The 18,815-nt window shown below is 41.8% G+C and overlaps 1 protein-coding gene across 3 annotated transcripts in view; it reads right to left on the bottom strand.

Moving 5' to 3' along the window:
* Positions 1 to 8,845: 8,845 nt before the first annotated feature.
* GLIPR2 (GLI pathogenesis related 2) overlaps positions 8,846 to 18,815 on the bottom strand; it is a 34,465-nt gene continuing 24,495 nt past the window's right edge. For all 3 annotated transcript variants that reach the window (XM_050311217.1, XM_050311235.1, XM_050311227.1), the window contains exons 4-5: positions 11,794 to 11,871; positions 8,846 to 10,730 (exon numbers count right to left, since the gene is read on the bottom strand). In XM_050311217.1, the coding sequence (XP_050167174.1) occupies positions 10,570 to 10,730; positions 11,794 to 11,871 (239 nt within the window). In that variant the 3' untranslated portion in view covers positions 8,846 to 10,569. The remainder of the gene's footprint in view (positions 10,731 to 11,793; positions 11,872 to 18,815) is intronic.

Raw genomic sequence — 18,815 nt, 5'->3', positions numbered from 1 at the left:
AGAATGAAAAGAAAGGTGGAGTCAAGAAGAAGGTGTTTTGAGTTTCCACTTTTGTCTTCTCACTATCTTTCTCTACTATTAATTGGCAATAAATTAAATTTGTTTCCTCAGTTCTGTTTTGACAGTGAGAGCAGCTGGTGAATAATCTCTCCCTGTCCTTACCTTGACCCATGAACTTTTTTGTCCTATTTTCTCCCCCTGTCTTGCTGAGGATGGGGAGTGAGAGAGCAGCTTGGTGGGCACCTGATATCCAGCCAAAGTCAGTCCTCAGCAAATACCAAGACCTAAACCTTTAATGGAAAAATTACTTGATCTCATCTTTTCCCAGCAAGATTTGGGATTGTATTTCTGGAGAAGGAAACCTACACCTAAGAATGCAGAGGACTGATCAATTGTCTCAAATGGCAAATGCTTCAACATCAGCTTCCATTTTCGTTGTTCCAGGACAGGGATCCAAACTTACAAATTGGGTGTTGTACATGGATGCCCACTCTACTGGAAGGAAGAGAGGGCCCATGTCATCCTATCTGTAAATCAGATCTTACTCATTCAAGCAAATAGAAAAAGACAAGCAATTGAAGACTGTATCTGCAGCCTGGAGGTTACAGCACTTGTCTTAAACACAACTTGGACCTGGGGGAGGTAGGGTAGGAAAGATCATATTAGGAAAGGCTCAATTTTCTTCTGACGTTGAATAAAATAAAAATTCTGCAATCTTTTGCATCTCTCATAAAACTAAAAAGTTCTTTTTCAGGTGGCCCTATGGACTGACAAGTGGTATTAATTACTTAGAAGACTGCTTTGACCACCTCTTTGAAAACATTTTCAAGTTATCAAGCAGGGATTTAGTTAGGGGAGGCACACAGTGTGCTTGGCTCTGTTAAACCTGTTAACTCAGCATTGCAACATATTTTGCCACAAAACAAGCTCTCCCTGTAGAAAGACCACAGAAAAGCTCAGATGTACAAAATAGCCATTGTTTAATCCTGTATTGCAGTCAGAACTCTCCTCACTTAGAACCTGTAACCCATTAATTGCCTTACCCTCATTTATATGATAAGTGGTTCATTTCCTTTATTGTGATTGAATCCCCTCCCTATATTACAAGAAAGCTGGAGCTGCAGAGAGTGCTTGATTGGATTTTATTGCTGTAGGCCATTTCTTAAACAGGTTACAGGTTGACAAACATAGAAGACGGATCAATATCCATCCTTTGCCTCATTGACAAGCTAATCTTTTCAGTAAACATTTCATCAGTACCTGCCATTTGTATACATACCTGCCTCATGAGGATGGAGAAAGCTCTGCTTTATAAGGTTTAGGTAACTAATAAATGAAAAGACAAGAATATAAATTGGGCAAATCATCAAGATAGCATTTTTAGGAAAATAGCCTTTCGTTGCCTACAGAATATAACCAAACACATTTCCAACCACTCTTAATTTTAATTAGGTTGCATTACCCTCAGACCTGGTGTCAGTTTCTGTTTCTTTAACTCAGCATGTAAGGCTCTCTCGGAAAGGTCTGCCCCTCAGCCCAAAATTTCACACTTGCCAGAGCTGAAGATGTTAAATGGGCTCAGCAAATGTAACAGGGGAACTAAAATGTCCCTTTTGCTGCATGGGGCCTGCCCACATTTTGTCTTCTTTTTCACTCCACTGCAGATGAGAAGGGCCACCACACTCAGTAAAAGTGACGTCCTCCTCTCTTATCAGAGGTAACAGGGCTATTTTGAGCAGGTATTGAAGTTGAGGCTCTACTAATCACTTAAAACCCATGAGTCATACTCCAAATGAAAGCAAGAGAGTTATGTTAAATGTGTTTGGAGACATCTTTTTTTGTTTCCTTTCGTGTCACGTGTTGAAGCCTCCTTCCCCCACAAGATGTGGGCTAGAAACTGGCATTGTCTCTGACATAAATAAGGACCGATTCAATCACTATATTTAGGCTTCTCTTACAGTCCTGCGTATTCAAATTGGATGGCTGAATGACAAGTGCTGCAAAAATTGGTGATGTTGAATTTCAGTCTAACCTGAGACACAGAATGAATACATTCCCCACAGGGTCTGGGGTGAAGGAAAATGAACAGCAAAAATGAAACTTTGGGTTTTACAAGAAGATAAAGTAATTCTCTTGTGGGTACTTTAGTAATAAGTTTATTATTATCCTCCAGTCTTTAATATTAACCTAAAAGTAGATACTAGTGACGCAAACAGGCTGTAAAGCATGGTGGGTGATTAGTTTCTTTTACTGGCCCTTTGCTTCTAGGATCAAAAACTGCTACCAGCAGCACTAGAGGACTGCACTATTTCCTGTTGCACTTCTGAGACACAGACAGCAGAATGATGTACACAGGAAAAAGACTCCTTTCAGGTAGAAGTCTCCCTTCACTGCTCACTAAGGCTAACAGCAGTGAGTGTGCTGGTGCAAACTGGCCACTGGTGCATGTCCTACTTTGTCTAAGCTGCTTCTGATCACAGTTACAGAACATGACATTCCTTTAGCTTTAAGCAACATTAAGGCTTCTAGACCATCTCCATATAGAACTGCCAGCAGATACTAGGACAGGAGGTGCTGGTCCTCTGCAGTCATATCAATAAATCTGGGATACTGCACCAGCTCTGCTTATGGTGCATATTGTTCTTTTGGACATGTTTAATTTGCCACCTTTGCAAAGTCCTGCAAACCAGAAACGTCTCCTGCAATAATTTTGGAGGCAAACTGTTTCTTCAATTTCTCACTAACTTTCCTGTTTCCTTTCTTCCGTGACAAAAAAAAAAACCAAACAACTCTTTTAAGCCACACAGTAACATTTGCCAGTCAAATAAAGTTTGTAGACAGTAGTATACATTAGAGGTGCAGATTTCCCCAGGTTTAACTTCGCTGACACTACTAAGTAACACTAGAAATATTTTAGTCCTGCATCTTGTTAGTGAAAAGTGAGGTGATACCAGTACTGAGTGCTTAAGGAATGAGAACAGAGAAACAGTGGGGCAGTGTAAAGGTCAGGCGAACACATATATACAGTTACTTTTCTTCCCAAGGGAATATTTCATTAAGTCTATTAAAATACACAGTTACTAACTGCAACAGAACTCGGATGTCTCTTCTATCATCTATATAATGTTAGGAAGAGCAAGTGGAAAGCAAGAGGTTAGTTAATGTTCAGCAATCTGGGAAAGTCTTTAATGCAGCATTTTTCCAGCATATTGGATGCACTCTTTTCTCATATCAAGCTGGTCCATGTAGGTCTGAGAACTTTTGTTTTCTAGCCTTTTCAATTAGCACAGAGCAGTGTTAGGATACATCTTTTATTTGATGTGCAGACTAGAATAGAAATGTAATAGGGAAAAAAATTCCCATACCCATAGGTTAATTGCTAGTAAATGTTGCTCAAGCGATTCTGGATATGTTGATTAATGGCCTCAATGAGCAGCTGAAAAATAGCTAGGCTGCTGGAAAGATCATTAGCTCCTGAGCTATTGTGATCAGCATAGAGGAACAATTACTAACATATAGAATACATTTCGCTGAGTACAGTGGCACACTGAAACACAAGTTACAGTGAGGTAGAAACAATCACTGAGTTTTTCTTGCATTCAATTCTATAGAATTCTACAAGACAGAGAGAGATATTTTTTTTTTCCTAAATCTTTTGGACACATCCTTTACAAATGCATGAAATGTTTTATACATAAACACAAATGCTCAGTTCTGCTCATTAAATCCTATTATTTGAAAGAGGAGAGGAACAGAGTTGCTGTGTGAAAGGTACAATGCCAGCAAGCAGACCATATTTTACCTTGTAAAGGTACAGCAATAGTAAGTGGTGCTTTGCAACAGCACAGAGCTTGAAGTCCAAATACTGAGGAAAAGAATCATAAGCTTTCAAGCTGCCTCTGGTCTTTCAAAGCTCTGAATATCATAGCCTCCCTCAGAGCATCCAGGAGACCATGGTGCTTTTGGGAATTCATGACAGTACCTCTCCTTACCCAGCGTAAGTTCAGACCCTGATGGTGCCACAGTGCCTATTGAAGTTTTAGGGAGGAAATCTCTCAGCAGACAGAAGAGGGGATTTCAAAGCTCTTACAGATCATTCCAGGCCATTTATGCTGCTTAAAACCAGGGCAAGGTTCCCAGCATCAACCTTCAGATAGATGTCCAGCTCCACAATCACAGTCACGAATTACCTTTCTCTAAACAAGTCCTCAGTAAAGAAGGAAAGCATTACCTTCAGGCTGACTCTTCCTAGTAAGTCTTTAACATGCTGGAGCATGGCCCAAAAAACCCTGAAGCACTGCACTCAGGAGGGCAGGAGAATAAGCAGCTGAGCTAAGAAGAAAGCTCATAAAAAACCCACCTGCATACATGGCAGTGTTCACTGCTTTGTTTGGGTATGAAGCAGCCTCCAGAAATTATGATAATGTTCCTTGAAATGATGTACCGTTCAGCTGACAGTGTAGTAGGTTGGGTATATTGGTACACAGGTCTGCCAAAATCAACTCTGCGTTGCTGAATGCTCTTTCTGGCCCTAAGAATCATTGACTCAGTTCAGGTACAGTTGAGCCATCACCTCAGTCTGCTCCACTGCCTGAACCAGGCATACACAGAATGATCATTTGCAGCCCTGCTGATGTTTTTCTCAGTCCTCCCATATTCTTTGGGCCACCTGCCACCCTCAACACCAGGAATTTCACAATGACTTCTGTCCACCCGATCATATCCCTACTGAAGAGCAGCAAAAGGGTGATACAACCTCATGAACAGTCATCGTTGTCTCCTGGACCAACATTTGGTAAGCTCTGGTCTAGGATATAAGCACTTATATCCTTTACAAAACATTCCTAGTGCTCAGAGCCCTTTCTTCCTGCCTTTTTTTCTGTGCTAGCCCAGACAAATTTGTAACACCCATCATCAGAGATTCCATGATCCATATTAGCATTCAAATCCCAGGAAGGCATTATAAAACAATCCTGAATGGCAAGAGAAAAAGGGTGGCAAGAAGCTGAAGGCAATATCTGGCTGATAATGAGACAAGTACAATTGTAGCAGGCTCCTGGAAAGCTCATCAAGAACAATCCCTCACATGGTTTTAGAAAATATGCAACAGGAAATTACAGCCTGAAGGCACTGTGTTCACTAGCAATTCCCAGCTAAGAAGAGAGAATACAAACCAAAATAATTGAATAAGACTCCTTGAGCTTTACATGCCAGCTCTGCATTTGCCAAGGGAAGTGGGCAAGCAGCAAAAAAGGGACACAGTATATCACTAATTATCAAATATAGGAGAGAAATAACCTGATTGTCGGAGAAAGAATTCATAGAAACATAAAATCATAGTACCTTCTAGGTTGGAAAAGACCTTTAAGACTATTGATTCTAGCCATTAACCCAGCACTTCCAAGTCCACCAATAAACCATGTCCCTAAGTGCCACATCTACAACTCTTTTAAGTATCTCTAGGGATGGTGACTCAATACATTTTCCACAATGCATCTGTGTCTGGAGTGAGGCATTTGGCAACGTATTTGTGATGAAAAGACAGGGGAAATCATCTCATGCTTCTTACATTGACATAGCTTTTGTATTGAGGCTTCTAAGGGGAGACTCAGCCTATGCACAACGTGGACACAAAGCAAGCAAGGCACTTTAAGCTGTTTGCTTTTGTGGAAGAAAAGTACAGGATAGGTAATTGAGTTGTGCAGGGGTTTGCCACTGTCATAAGGCAAATGAAACACTCTTCTTGGCAGTACCCTACCAACAGCCAGCTCGCTATTGCAGGGCGTTTCTTCTCTATTTTGCAGAAAGCCTAAATAAATGGGGGGTGGTAGAGGGGGGTGGGCAGAGGGGGAATGAAGAAAAGTGGAGGCAGAAGGAGTGGGAAAGCCATCTACATCCCCTTTGTGGCCAGGCAGGACATTGCTTTCCCTCAGATGGGAGGAAGCATTACAGATCCAGCCAAGCCGCTCAGAAGCAGCATTCCAGGCCCTGGTCCTGCTACCAGGGGGGAAGTGATCCTCCCTGGAGCTGTGACCACAGATCCCCTCCTCTGTGTTCTCCCACTCCCAGCACAGTGACAGCCAGCCATCAGTACGTGTACAGGTATCCAGCGCCGCCTTCTCCCTGTGCCCAAGGCCAGACAGGACGTTTAGCCATTGAGTCAGGACTACAAAAAACACCGGGAACTGTGCCAGCCGGGACACTCTAATTAACAAAATTTTTTTGTGCAGTGGTTTTATTACTTTGCTTTCTGGCACTGAAGCTTTAATGCGAATTTTGGACGCAGGCACGGACGGAGCAGCAGAGCCCGAGCCACCCCCGCCCCTCCCTCAGAGGCGACGCAGGGCGGGAACAGTGGGACGAGGCTGCCCCCTGCTGGCGGGAAGGCGGAAAGGCGGGAGCCGCGCTTCCCGGGAAAGGGCCGGCACTCCGCTGGAAAGGGCCGGCACCCCTCTGGAGCGGGAGGCCTGCCCGGCCCGGGGGTCGTGTTCCAGAAGAGCCCGGGGGGTGGGGGGGGTAGAAAATGCGGCGGTGAGGGGTGAGGGAGGGAGGGGCAGAGTGGTGGTGGGAGAGGTAAGCGGCAGTCCCCGCAAAAGGGTTTTGGGGGGCGATTGTCAAAACAGGCGGACTGAGTGCTAAACTAAGGGGATATTTTGATCGTAGAATCACGGAGTGGTTTGTGTCGGAGGGGAGCTCAGAGCTTATCTAGTTCCAGCTCCCCTCTCCCCTGGGGCAGCGACACTTCCCGCTACAAAGGGTTGCTCAAAGCCCGAGCCAGCCTGGCTTTGAACACTTCCAGGAACGGGGCATCCACAGCTTCCCTGGAACAACGTGGGTTACTACCCTCACAGTGAGGAAACTTTTCCTAATATTTAACCTAAACCTACCAGCTGTCAGTTTTAAGCCATTACCCCTACAGTTATGTGTCCTTGTAGGAGGCCCTGGTGGTCTAGTGGTTAAGGGTGCGGCGCTGTCACCGCCGAGACCCGGGTTGGATTCCCGGTCAGGGCCACTCCCGGGCAGATGGAGCTCGTTAGCCCTTAAAAAGGCAACCCATCTACGTCCTGAGGACCTCGCTGCCACCGTCCAAGCTCGCTTGGCCCCGGCAGATGAACCTTAAGATTAAAGGGTGGGCTCAGTTCCGCGCACACTGTGTCTCGCCTAAAAAATCCAATGCGCAGGCTGGAAGGTGTAAAGACCTTCCCCGGATCTTCGCTCGTGAAGACTGGCCATTATTATTATGTGTCCTTGTAGAAAGCCCCTCTCCAACTCTCTTGCAGGTCCCCTTTACGATACCAGCAGGCTGCTACAAAGCCTCCCAGGAGCCTGCTCTTCTCCAGCCTGAACAACCCCAAATCTCTCAGTCTGCCTCTTGGAGAGGTGCTCCAGCGCCCTGATCATATTTGTGGCCTCCTCTGGACTCACTAAAACAGGTCGATATTCCTCTTACGCTGGGGACCCCAGGGCTGCAAGCGGTACTCCAGGGAGGGGGCATCGCCAGAGCAGAGTGGGAGAATACCCTCTCTTGACCTGCTGGCCACACTGCTTTTGATGCAGCCCAGGACACAGTTGCTTTCTGGGCTATAAGCGCATGTTTTTGGGTCTTGCTGAGCTTTCTAGTCAACCAACACCCTCAAGTCTCCTCAGGGAGAGGTTTTGTCCTTTAGGGAATATAAAGGAGAAAAGCTGGCAAACTAAAGTGTTTAATGCAGACTTCCCTTTTCAGCACCTTTTAAGACCAGTCCCAGTTCTTCCCCAAGTGCTTTTTTAACCCAGAGGACTGGAAATGAAGCCTCAGTTCATCTCCTCCTTCTTCTCCTGCTGCTGCATAAAGGCCTTAGAAACCCTCTGCAGGCCTCTAAAGATAGGTATTTTCCTCTGGTATCAGAGCTGACAGTTTAGCCCAATCTTTGTTCCCAGGGCAAATGTGACTTGTATCAGTATAACCGTCTGAGGAGACTCTTAAACATCTCGTTTTGGTCTAACACAACAGGAGATAACCTTTCTTTGCCACCTCCCAGTCTCCACAACTCTCCAAGATGTGGTAGAGAGTGGAGCAATACACCCACACAGAGTCTTTTAATACAGATAACTGCTAAGTCAAGTGTCAGTGTACAATTCCCCAAAATCATATAGCTTTTCAGTGAGTCACATCAGCAACATTACCCTTCCCTTTGGACTCCTACATACACCATGGTTTGCTGTGCAGACAGAGTTCATTTGTAGAAGTATCGATATCATAATTTTGGGTTATAGGGATTTAAATTAAGTTTGGGGTTTTTTAATTGCTACAATCATACTTACTTACATGGACTCATTGAGTCTATTTGAGTGGCTTTGTGTCTCTCCCATGTCCAATTACCTCTGAAGCCCCCTCAAAATGCTCCATCTAAAAACCTCCAGAAGTTCACTTGTCATCATTCTGAATAAAGATAACTACAGGCTTTGTTTTGTTCTCTCTTTACCTACCTTCCCAGTTCTCTCTAACATTAAAATAAAACCTAGGTGGCAGCAGAGAAATATTCTGACTTGACTCACTCAACTAGGATACATACAGTTTTACATCAACCATTCAAGGAATTATAGGGGCAATAGCATGAATGTCATTAGGAAAAAAACCAGAGTATTTTAATACCACTAATTTATTTAACATCAGCTTTTAGCTCTACGTCAGTTGCAGCAAGCCTACTTTTTTTTTTTTAGAAAGTCCTGTTTTCCTTCCCATCTCACTTGTCAGCTGAGGGTTGAAGGGAGGAAGGTCCCAAGGCTGCAGTTACTGAAACACACACGCCCGAGTGGGAGTCGAGTGGGTATTCTTTACTGACAACACGTCAGCCAAGAGAGAGAGCAGTAGAAACGAAATCAGATACAAAGCAGGAGTCTGAGAGAGAAAGGGGTACGCCTCTTCAGCTTCAACTGTTTGCTCAATCTTCGTATAAAGGGATGACTGATGATCTGCTGTATGATTTATCCTTTCTTAGAAGGCCTCTTTTTTCTTTCCCGGACTAGAATACTTGCTGCTTTTATTTGCCCCATGTTCCTAAAGTAATAATGTCATATGTTAATGTCCTAGAAATAAAATTTGAAGATTACTCAACAAAGAATCAGGTAACAGCAAAGCCTCGAGTAGTTCATAAACAAAAATATTTATTTTTCAGTTGTTCATGGCATGTGTCAAATTCCTGGTTACAACAAAAAATTGTAACAAACAGCATCACAGTGACATATAATCAAGCCATAACAGTGCAGTTTATTATAACTGTGTAAACAAAAAGAAGTATTTCCGTAATGGCACTCTTCATGAACCAAATTATGGCATACAGAATCTTAGCAAAAGTCAAAAGAAACATTTAAAGAGGAAAAAAATTAACCACCCAAATTGAAGCAGTGTTTATGAACCTGGCCAAAAAAACGCCCAATCCACATTTCATCACAGAAAAGAGTGTCCTCAGCCTTTTGCTTGGTTTGTTATTAAGGAAATTAAGTCTTCATTTTTTCAAGGCACCAATCCAGCATGTGAAATATTACTTTTACTGAATGATATGAGCAAAGAGCAAACATCTCTTAATTATAACCATGTGAATACCTCCTACTGTGACATTATTAAAGGAGACGAGATGATTTGAGAATGTTATTGTCTGTATAGCATGACACTTGTGAAAGATGTTCCATAGGAAATAAAAGTAAGTTACTGAGAAATAAAATCCAAAGCGCGCTGTCAAAGAAACTTTTGTGCGTAAATATCAAAAAGCGGAATCTTACCTTTCTGTAACAGAAGTAAACAATTTGCTTATAAGACAAAGTACATACTGTAAACTGTAAGATGGACTTTGAATTTGAAGTACACTCTTCTGAAACATATTTTATATATTAGCACCTAAAATGGGATTTAAACAATTTTAATGGATTTCAGCTCATGCATTAGTTATTATTTGCTTGACGGATAAAATTTTTCAGCAACCTTTTAGCGTTCTGTGAGATCCTCTTAATCAAAACACACAGGTCTGAATGCCACTACATTTTAAATGTGTACTTTTCATACAGGAAGTTTGGATATGTTCCATCTGCAGAGAAAAGGTCCCATAGTAGCAGGAGGTAAAGACAGAGGAAAGAAGCTACAGTTATTAAAAAATACCAGAAAACTGAGAGTATTCATATAATTCATAAATATTGAGAGTAATCATATAATTACAAGCTGGTATCTTCAGTTTACAGAAAGCTATAAATTTGCTTGTTTAAAAAAAATAAAGACATCCAACATGTGCTTACTCACATGCTGATATGGAGTTCATGCAAACTATTAAAAAAAACCCCAAAACTTAGAAATGTTACCCTTCAGAAATGCTGCACATACTTCATCCTCAAATAAACTGAGGCCCCATCAGAAGCAATAGGGACTTAATGTGCACATTGACTCAAGCAACATGTAATTGTTTCCTCTGTAATGAGAAGTGAACAGCAGTATCAAACAGGAAATTTCATTGACTAGTGCTTCATTTCAAACACTGTTAGGTCCAAATCCAGGTTCACTTGTCATCAAGCAATAAAACTACCTTAAAAAAAAAAAAGTTATTTTCTTGGAGGAAGGACATTTTCTTCATAATAGCCTGGATTTACTACATTTCCAGCTGGATCATATCTAGCCACCACAAACGTTGAGCCATCACTAGCAGCTGCTTTTCCAACTCCCATCTTTTTTGTATTCTTCCAAACCATTGCTGTGAAGTGACCTGAAGAAAGAGAGAGAAACATATGCATTCACTTTAGGTACTAAATCTGTAACATTCCCTTTACCATTGTAAAGGTGAGGTGCCAGGAAAGAAAGACCAATACAAAGCTGCTTTTTTATCTAACAGGAAAAGAAACTATGAACATGAAAAAGAACCCTACATTTGCATTTTGTCTTGAAAAACCCTGATCCATACTGGTTCCCTTCTACTATTCTCATTTCCATGTCCTATATCCAAATAAGAATACCTAGTTGGAGAACCATGAAAGAAGTAGTTTGGAAAGTATCTGATATAAAATTCAACAGAGATATCTTTCTCTATACTCTCTGCAGTGTGAAGAGCAATTCTGAAAGTGACTATTATTCATTTGCTTTAACCATCTCATACTCCCCCATATGTTTGCATGTGCAACTGTTCAAAAGAACACTGTTTTTGTGGCTTCTTCTGCCTAGTTTAATAACCACCCCTGCATTGTGCTGCTTCATCAGTTGTTCCCTCTATGCATAGACAAATCCCCTGGGAGAAAAACACGATTTTCTTCATCTGAGACAAGCTCAAGCATCTCTCTTGCTTGAACATTATTCCAACGTCCTTAAGTTCATTCCGCACCAGATTGGCAATATGTAGCCAACAGCCTCTTCCTCATCTCCAAATTTTAACTGAAGTGATCTCTGTGAGCAGAGTGATATCATTCAGTAAAATTCACATGTCAATATAAGTAACACCACAGTACATTTAGTAAGGCACCTATATGATTCCAACTTATTATTTCCTACAAATTAATTTGCCTTAAAAATAAGTTGCCTGTTATAAACTTTGGAGTTGGAGGAAAAATACAGTACTAAAAAAAGCCAATAAATTTTGCTAACTTTCTCATTTTTCAGTTTCCTTCTACCTTCTGCCAGTTTTTAACACAAAACTTTGGGGGAATTCTAATTTTTTTTTACTTTCTAATACTTTTTCTAAGAAAAAAGATTTTGTTTTTTTAATATCAAACAGTTTCTTAAAGCAATTTCTTAAAATAGCTGTGGTTTTGAAGAGATAGTGCCCAATTTGAACTTACCTGTCCCAGAAGAAAACCCTGGGTTTTGAAAACTGTAATTTTTTATTTCACTGTACCATCTGTCAGCCACATCCTTTCCTGAAAGACAAAGCAAATATGCTGTGGAATCATGACATTAACACAGAATTGTAGCTCACTTACAGCCTGGCCAGCAAGATCTTCTAAAAGCTGGCAAGAACTTCTAGAAACATGGAGAAAGATCCTTTTACTGAAAAGAGTTTTTGAAATGTAGGTAACATGGTAGTACATGCAAGTTACCAAGTCTTTATTGTTTCACAATAGCTGTTGCTACTTTTATCACAGAATCACAGAATAGCAGAGGTTTGAAAAGAACTTTAAGATCACCGAGTCCAACCATTAACTCAGCACTGTTAAGTCCACCACTAAACCAGGTCCTCAAGTGTCAGATTTTCCTCATATCCAGTCTAAATCTTCCCTGGCACAACTTGAAGCCTTTTCCTCTCCTCCTGTTGCTTGTTTCCTGGGAGAAAAGACTGACCCTCCTTTTGCCATGACCTTATCATGTGGTTGTAGAGATGGTAAGGTCTCCCAGGAGCCTTCTTTTCTCCAAGCTAAACAACCCCAGCTTCCTCAGCCTCTCCAGACTGTGCTCCAGATGCTTAACCAGCTCTGGACACACTTCAGCACCTCAACGGCCTTCTTGTAGTGAGGGAACCTAAAGTGAACAGGATTTGGGGTGAGGCCTCACTAGTGCCAGCTACAGGGGACGCTCACTTCCCTGGTGTTGCTGGCCACACTATTGCTGATCCAGGCCGGGATGTCATTGGCCTTCTTGGCCACCTGGATACACTGCTGGCTCATGATCAGCTGGCTGTCAACCAGCATCCTAAGGTACTTTTCCACTAGGCAACATTACAGCCACTCTTCCTAATTTATTAATTTAATAAAGTACTAATTAGTCCAATGCTTTTAATTAAGCACCTCATGCCACCAATGATTTGAGTTCTGTTTGATGCAAACACAGTCTATCAGTTTCTCCACTGGAGTACCAGGGAACCTGTGGTCAGCAGAGCCTGGCTCCGAGCCTGGGCAGGCAACCCGCAAAACAACTTTAGAACCAGGTAGAGTTCATCCTGTTGAGGAAAGATCCCTGCAGCAAGGCTCTCAGCAGGTAGGACAGAGCTGACGATTAGATGAGTGCTATACTATCACCAACAGATCAGGAAACAGGCGCATCCATCAATTCTCATCTGCTGTTAAAACTTTTCAAGGCTGAAGTTAGAAAATCCTTTGTACAAGAGAGAACTGTGTGGCATAGCATTTGGATCAAGATGGTCCAGTAATTCCTTTAGTCCTCGAAGAAACATCTGGAAACTTTAACCCATAAGTTTACATTTTTTCTGCCCAGAACCTTCTGTAACTTTCTGCTTGGAAGGTAACGAAGACACATCTCCCTCACCTTGGATGAGTGCTCCTCTCATTAGGCTTCTACATACAGCTTTCACCAGCTCCTTCTTCCTGATATGTGTTTTGAAAATGCCAGATTTTCTAAGCAAAGGGCACAGGGACCTGTTCCACATGGAGGTCTCCCCCTGTGGTGCATGAAGATATCCCCTTACAGCTCCAGATAAACCAAAGAAAAATGACACTTCTGAAGTCCTCCAGTTTCCCACGTTCTCATCAGCATTGAATACTTCATATTTCTGAGTGCATTTATTTTTGTTGTTCTTATTTAGCACTTAAGCCACTGTGAAGATCCATTTCGAGACACGCTAACTCAGGGTACTACAGCCAGAAACCTCTACTATACATGCTGTGTCTGTGTGGATGTCCATGTGTCTCAACCCATCAAAGGCTTTCACTGCTAATAGCTGTGTAAGGACCATGACTACATCCAGTAATGTAGCTCAGACCAGAATTTGCAGATGCTATGCAGGCAAAAGTCAAATGTTACTTCTTTTCCATTACTGGTTATTAGGAAATTCTTGTGTCAAACACTGGGCTGGGGTGGGGGGGGAAGGTGGTTTTTCCCTAAGCTACATCAGTAACGATATTTCTGCTTACCATTCCAGGATGTATCATCAACACAAGGCCAGTAGATTTCATAGCAAGCTGCCAACGTTTTAAGCCTACCATCATGAAGAATGTTGGTCCCTGGTGGACTGTTGGCTGCAGAACAGCTATGACTCATGCTTTGCTATTTCATAGCAAAAAACCCTAAACTTCCCTGAACTTATGATTGAAGCTAAAAGGATGATGCTGCTAGCCTGGCAAGCTGGTTGTCAGATCTGTCATTGAAAAGAAAATGTTGAATGCAATGCCATCTCCTGAGAGGTTTGTGGACTGGAAGTACTATGAACTTATATGCCACACTGCTAGTTAGGAATAGTGCTCAGTAGAGTCAAATAACATGTTCTTCATAAAAAGGTAGCAAAACCTCTCTTGCTTCTCAGAGTATAAGTTTTGGGAATAACAACTGGCTTCTTCTTTCCCTCTCTCCCTGCGCCAAACAAACCCTGTAGAGATGTTTTATGGCTGAAGTATGTAACACAAATTTATTTGTTCATTTGTTACTCACACCAAAGCTAAATGAAGACTGAAAAAAGTGCAAGGAGCAATCTTTATGCAATATAAGGGAAAAAGAAAAAGCACATAGTAAAAAAATCTGCAATAAACCAAGCAGATCATCCTGTCCCACTCCAGACTTGAAGGCTTTGAAGGATTTAGATGTGTTTGTGGTAAGCTGAGTAGAACAGAAGTATAGAATGTGATTGCTGACATATCAGGCCTTATGAAGCCCATGTATTCTATGTGTACAAATGCTGAAGTAACTACACTATATAAGTAGTATTTTTATGGATGTAGGACTGCATTCCCACTGCTGCCAGTGCTTCATTTCCTCTGTTAATGTATCAGTGTGATACAGCATAAAGAATATTTAAAGAGAAAGTAATTCCCACGCTGCTTAGTGTAGCTCTAAGAAGTGTGCTGCCTGTGACAGAACTTAAAATTTTCATAATGAAAGTATTGCAGGACACATGGAAGTTTTAGCAAACACAGTATCTCTTCATAATTAATTTGCTTTTAATTCAAAGAACACTATCATGTGAAAATCATGTGACTACTTTATGCCTGAAAGGCAACAAGCATAGCTGGACAGCATAGCCTATGATGTACTAATTCCCAGACTTCTAGGATGAAAACTTGCAGTTTACTGAGGCCAGGCAGTGAAAGCCTAGAAGTAGATCCCTATGTTCCATTTCTTCATAGGCGGGATCAGGTTATCATTATATGGCGTTGCTGTCATCATCCTTGGATTAAAAGAGTCATGGTGTCATAAACTGTGAGAAAATAAAGACTAACCTGATTCCAGCAAAAGGGAAGGTGACCAAAGGACTAGGTAACTTTTGACAAACTATCTTGAAATCATATTAAAGAAGTGTTCTGTCAGTGAAGAGAGTGAATTGTATCTTTCATATGCCACAGGAGGTGAGAGGGAGTCCAATGCAGAATTTATTACCACGTGAGAAGACAGGTAGGTACATAGTGATTGAACACTCTCTCTTTCCTCTGAAATACTTGTCTTCTGATTCTTTACCCTTTGGGAAGCAGTAAACAATGCCCTGGTGGGAACAAGACAAACCAATGTTGAAAGTGACAGTTGGCACACAGGGGACTAAGGAAAAACTGTTTTGAGCCCTATGATCCCCAGGCTTCCAGAGAGAAAACAGCAGAAGGGTCAGCAGAGCACTGAGCTTACCCACTTTAGCAGCAACTGGCACCCTTAGACTTACCCTTTCAGAAAACTGACCACAATATTTCCATTTGAAAGCATTATGGAATAAATTCTGTAGTCCTATTTAGAGTCTGTCCCATTGCTTTTCAATGTTTCATTGAAAACAGCTCCCACTGCCCCAAAAGTTCCCCCAAAATAGGGGTTGGTTGCTGTTCAAAATGCTTTTCAATCAGAAGGAAAGAACACAGAAAAGAAATCACTGCCACCTCTCATTCATGATTATAGCAGAAATGATAAAGTTTACTTCTATCAAGAAGCGTGTGGACCTGCCCTACAGCCAGCCCTGCAGCTTCTCTTCTGTTGCTCCACTTGCAGAACCAATCAGTACACTGCTGAGTTTTTTAAATACCCTTCCTGTTTGCATGGCTGAAAACCACACTCATAGTTTCAACACTTTCCCTATGGGAACACAGAAGGACTCCACCTTTCTCCTGGTGTTCTTACTAGGTGTTCATTTCAGAACAGGCTGAATCTCACTCTAATGAGTTTCAACAGTACCATGACAGACAACTGGAGTGGAACTGCAGCCTCAGGGATTGGTATGTCCAGGTGCAAGCTACTGGGGAGACCAGCAGGGTCTGTATATATATATACACACACATAAAAATATATAATTACATATTAAACACTATGAAATATATCTATTTTTAAATCAATTACTAAAAATATATATATTTGTACTTATATATACTATATTAATTTACTTACACATATTCCAGTAGGATATATATTGCAATCAGCCAAGAAGGGGAACAGGAAGAGGCCACTGGTGCTGTTCATTTTAGTGCTGACTGCATTTATTTGTGCTGCTCTGCATATACATGCATGTATATGCTGTATATGTGTGTTTGTGGGTGGGAGCATGGAAATACATTCCCAGCCTCACCACTGGGAAGACTATGCTGTGGCAGCCCCACTGCTGCATTCAGCTCCCCCAACACATAATTTCTCTGAGCCCAGCCTTACTGTTTCTCCTCACACCAAAGAATCCTTACATCTTCAAGTAATCCCACTGAGAGAGTTGCTGAAAACATTCTAATAAAATCACATAGGACATATTTGTCTGCAAGGATGGGCAGCACCTTGGTAGTCTACTTAAAAACTGGGTTATCACAACATTCCTTCTACCAGTCCCAGGGAAAAGAAGGTAGAAGAAGATTCAACTTCACCTCAGAAATAAAATATCTACCTAGAATAAAGTCATACTAATGCGTTTTGGAACTAATTATCTACTTCCAGCATTCCTCATGCAGGTCCTTACTTTATTTTACTTTATTTAACAGTACTGTATAAGCCTGGTGTAAGACAGGGCTGAGGCAGATGGTGCCTGTGCCCACTAGTCCTGATCTGTAGGAGACCCAGGTTTCTCCCATAACTGATTTGGGTGACAACATACAGTCGATTTCTCTAGTAAACTCTCTCAAATCCAGAAGCTGCAGTGCTTTCACAGGCAACACAGCACATTCTTCATGACCACACCAGCCATCCCAAACAGAATTTAGATATCCAGTGTTTGCCTTCATCCTCCTGACACATGAGAAATGAGATGAGGCATCCTGAGAAGCCTGACATACTACAGCTGCCAAGGCAGGCTGTGGCCTCTTGCATTACTGGCAGATGACAGCTCACTTATTTGAACACAGACAAAGAGAAGTCTGCCACAGAGCAGTTCCTGCAGGACTGGAGGGAGGAAACAGCTGTCAACTATTTCTTGGATTACAGGGATAAACATATTTCCAGCAACAGCTTTAGGGTATGTAACTCTAAAATCCTGAATACAATTCCAGGTATTCTTGAAGAGGAAAGGAGTCAGGCTAGAAGGTTTTATAGTTCAAAGCTTAAATCTTCTCTGAAACAAGAAATGCATCTTCTGGTATTATTACAGAACTCAGTAAGAGCCAAAATAAACAACAGCATCACTTTTTGAGAGGGAATACTGAGTATGTTAGAGGTTTATTGAATTTTGCTTTATCTAGGGATGAAACCGGAAGACATTGCCTGCCTTTGTTAAGCCCATGAATGGATGCCTTAATCCAAATTTCAGCCTCATTGAGCAGAGTACAAATTAACTATCCAAAGGGAACTATATGAGAAAAAGAGGAAGAATGAACTAGCTACACAAAGATGAAGACTAAGCCAGAAGAGAAAATAACTTTCTTTGAAGAACTAGCTTTCTCATTCTGGTACTTTGAGTGATCCTGCTTCATTGGAAATGTAGAAGTGTTTTACAGAACAAAAGAGGATATAGTTTAATTTTCTCAATAAGGCATTCAATCCTGTAGATTAAAAAAAACAGCAAAACTGCTCAAGACTGGAAAGTTATGTACGGAAACAGTGCGTTGAAGAAAACAAATTGGGTCCAGAAAAAGACAGCCATTATGCAGAAGGATTTGTGTGTTATATTTCCAGCTCTCCGAATGGGAATTCTGTGACTTTAACCTAGGGGGCAGGAGCACAGGTCATTAACACAAACAAGAAGAAAGAAGTAAGCTCAGTCAGTGAGTCATAGCCACTATGCAAACTTTGCCGTACATCTGTGTTTTCCCATGCTGCTCTGAACCCTTGCCTCACACTTTTGCAAAGGACAGAATGCCAAATATGAGTAGATCAAATTGTAATTTTCCACCATGGGTTTCTTTTTCAACATGAAAAAGTACCCACTTGGGACTAAAGTTGGCACTTGAGGAGGAACTAAGCAACATCCCTGGGTCTAAAACTCACTAAAATTTCCAGGTCCTTCAAACACAGCCTGCGGAAATGAACTTCTGTTTCCTCAAGGCTGTGCTGGAAATTCCAGAGGTAGATTGGAACAAAGAAAACAAGTGGTCACTTTTAATACATCCCACCTGCTGTCCCTGCAGGCTGAGGCATGAGCCCTGCCCACTGGAGGAAGCGAGGAGGGAAGAGCCTGCTGAATCTCTCTCCAAGGGCTCACCACAGGCTGTCAGCCTGGCAAAAATTCAGCTCCTGGGGCATCCAAACCAAAGGCTGCCAGTTACATGTCACATTTACAACCAGAAAATATATGGAGTAATTTTGTCTTCAAAGATGAAGGGATAGAAGAGGGGTCAAAGCCTGTTTGCTGACAGAGTGGAAGATACTAACACAGTAACACTGTCACTTTGTTGCCCAGTTCCCTGTTTTTGCCCCCACAAACAGGAACTGCTGTTTAGTATGCAATAGACATTTTTCCACTTTCCTCACCACAGCCGTGGGCAGACCTCTCTTTGGCTGGGACAAACTAAGGACAAAGGTGAAGTGCACT

Source organism: Myiozetetes cayanensis, unplaced genomic scaffold (assembly GCF_022539395.1).
Source record: "Myiozetetes cayanensis isolate MyiCay16 unplaced genomic scaffold, myiCay2020 scf1, whole genome shotgun sequence".
Taxonomy (NCBI): domain Eukaryota; kingdom Metazoa; phylum Chordata; class Aves; order Passeriformes; family Tyrannidae; genus Myiozetetes; species Myiozetetes cayanensis.
This window is presented reverse-complemented; position numbering and strand designations above follow the sequence as displayed.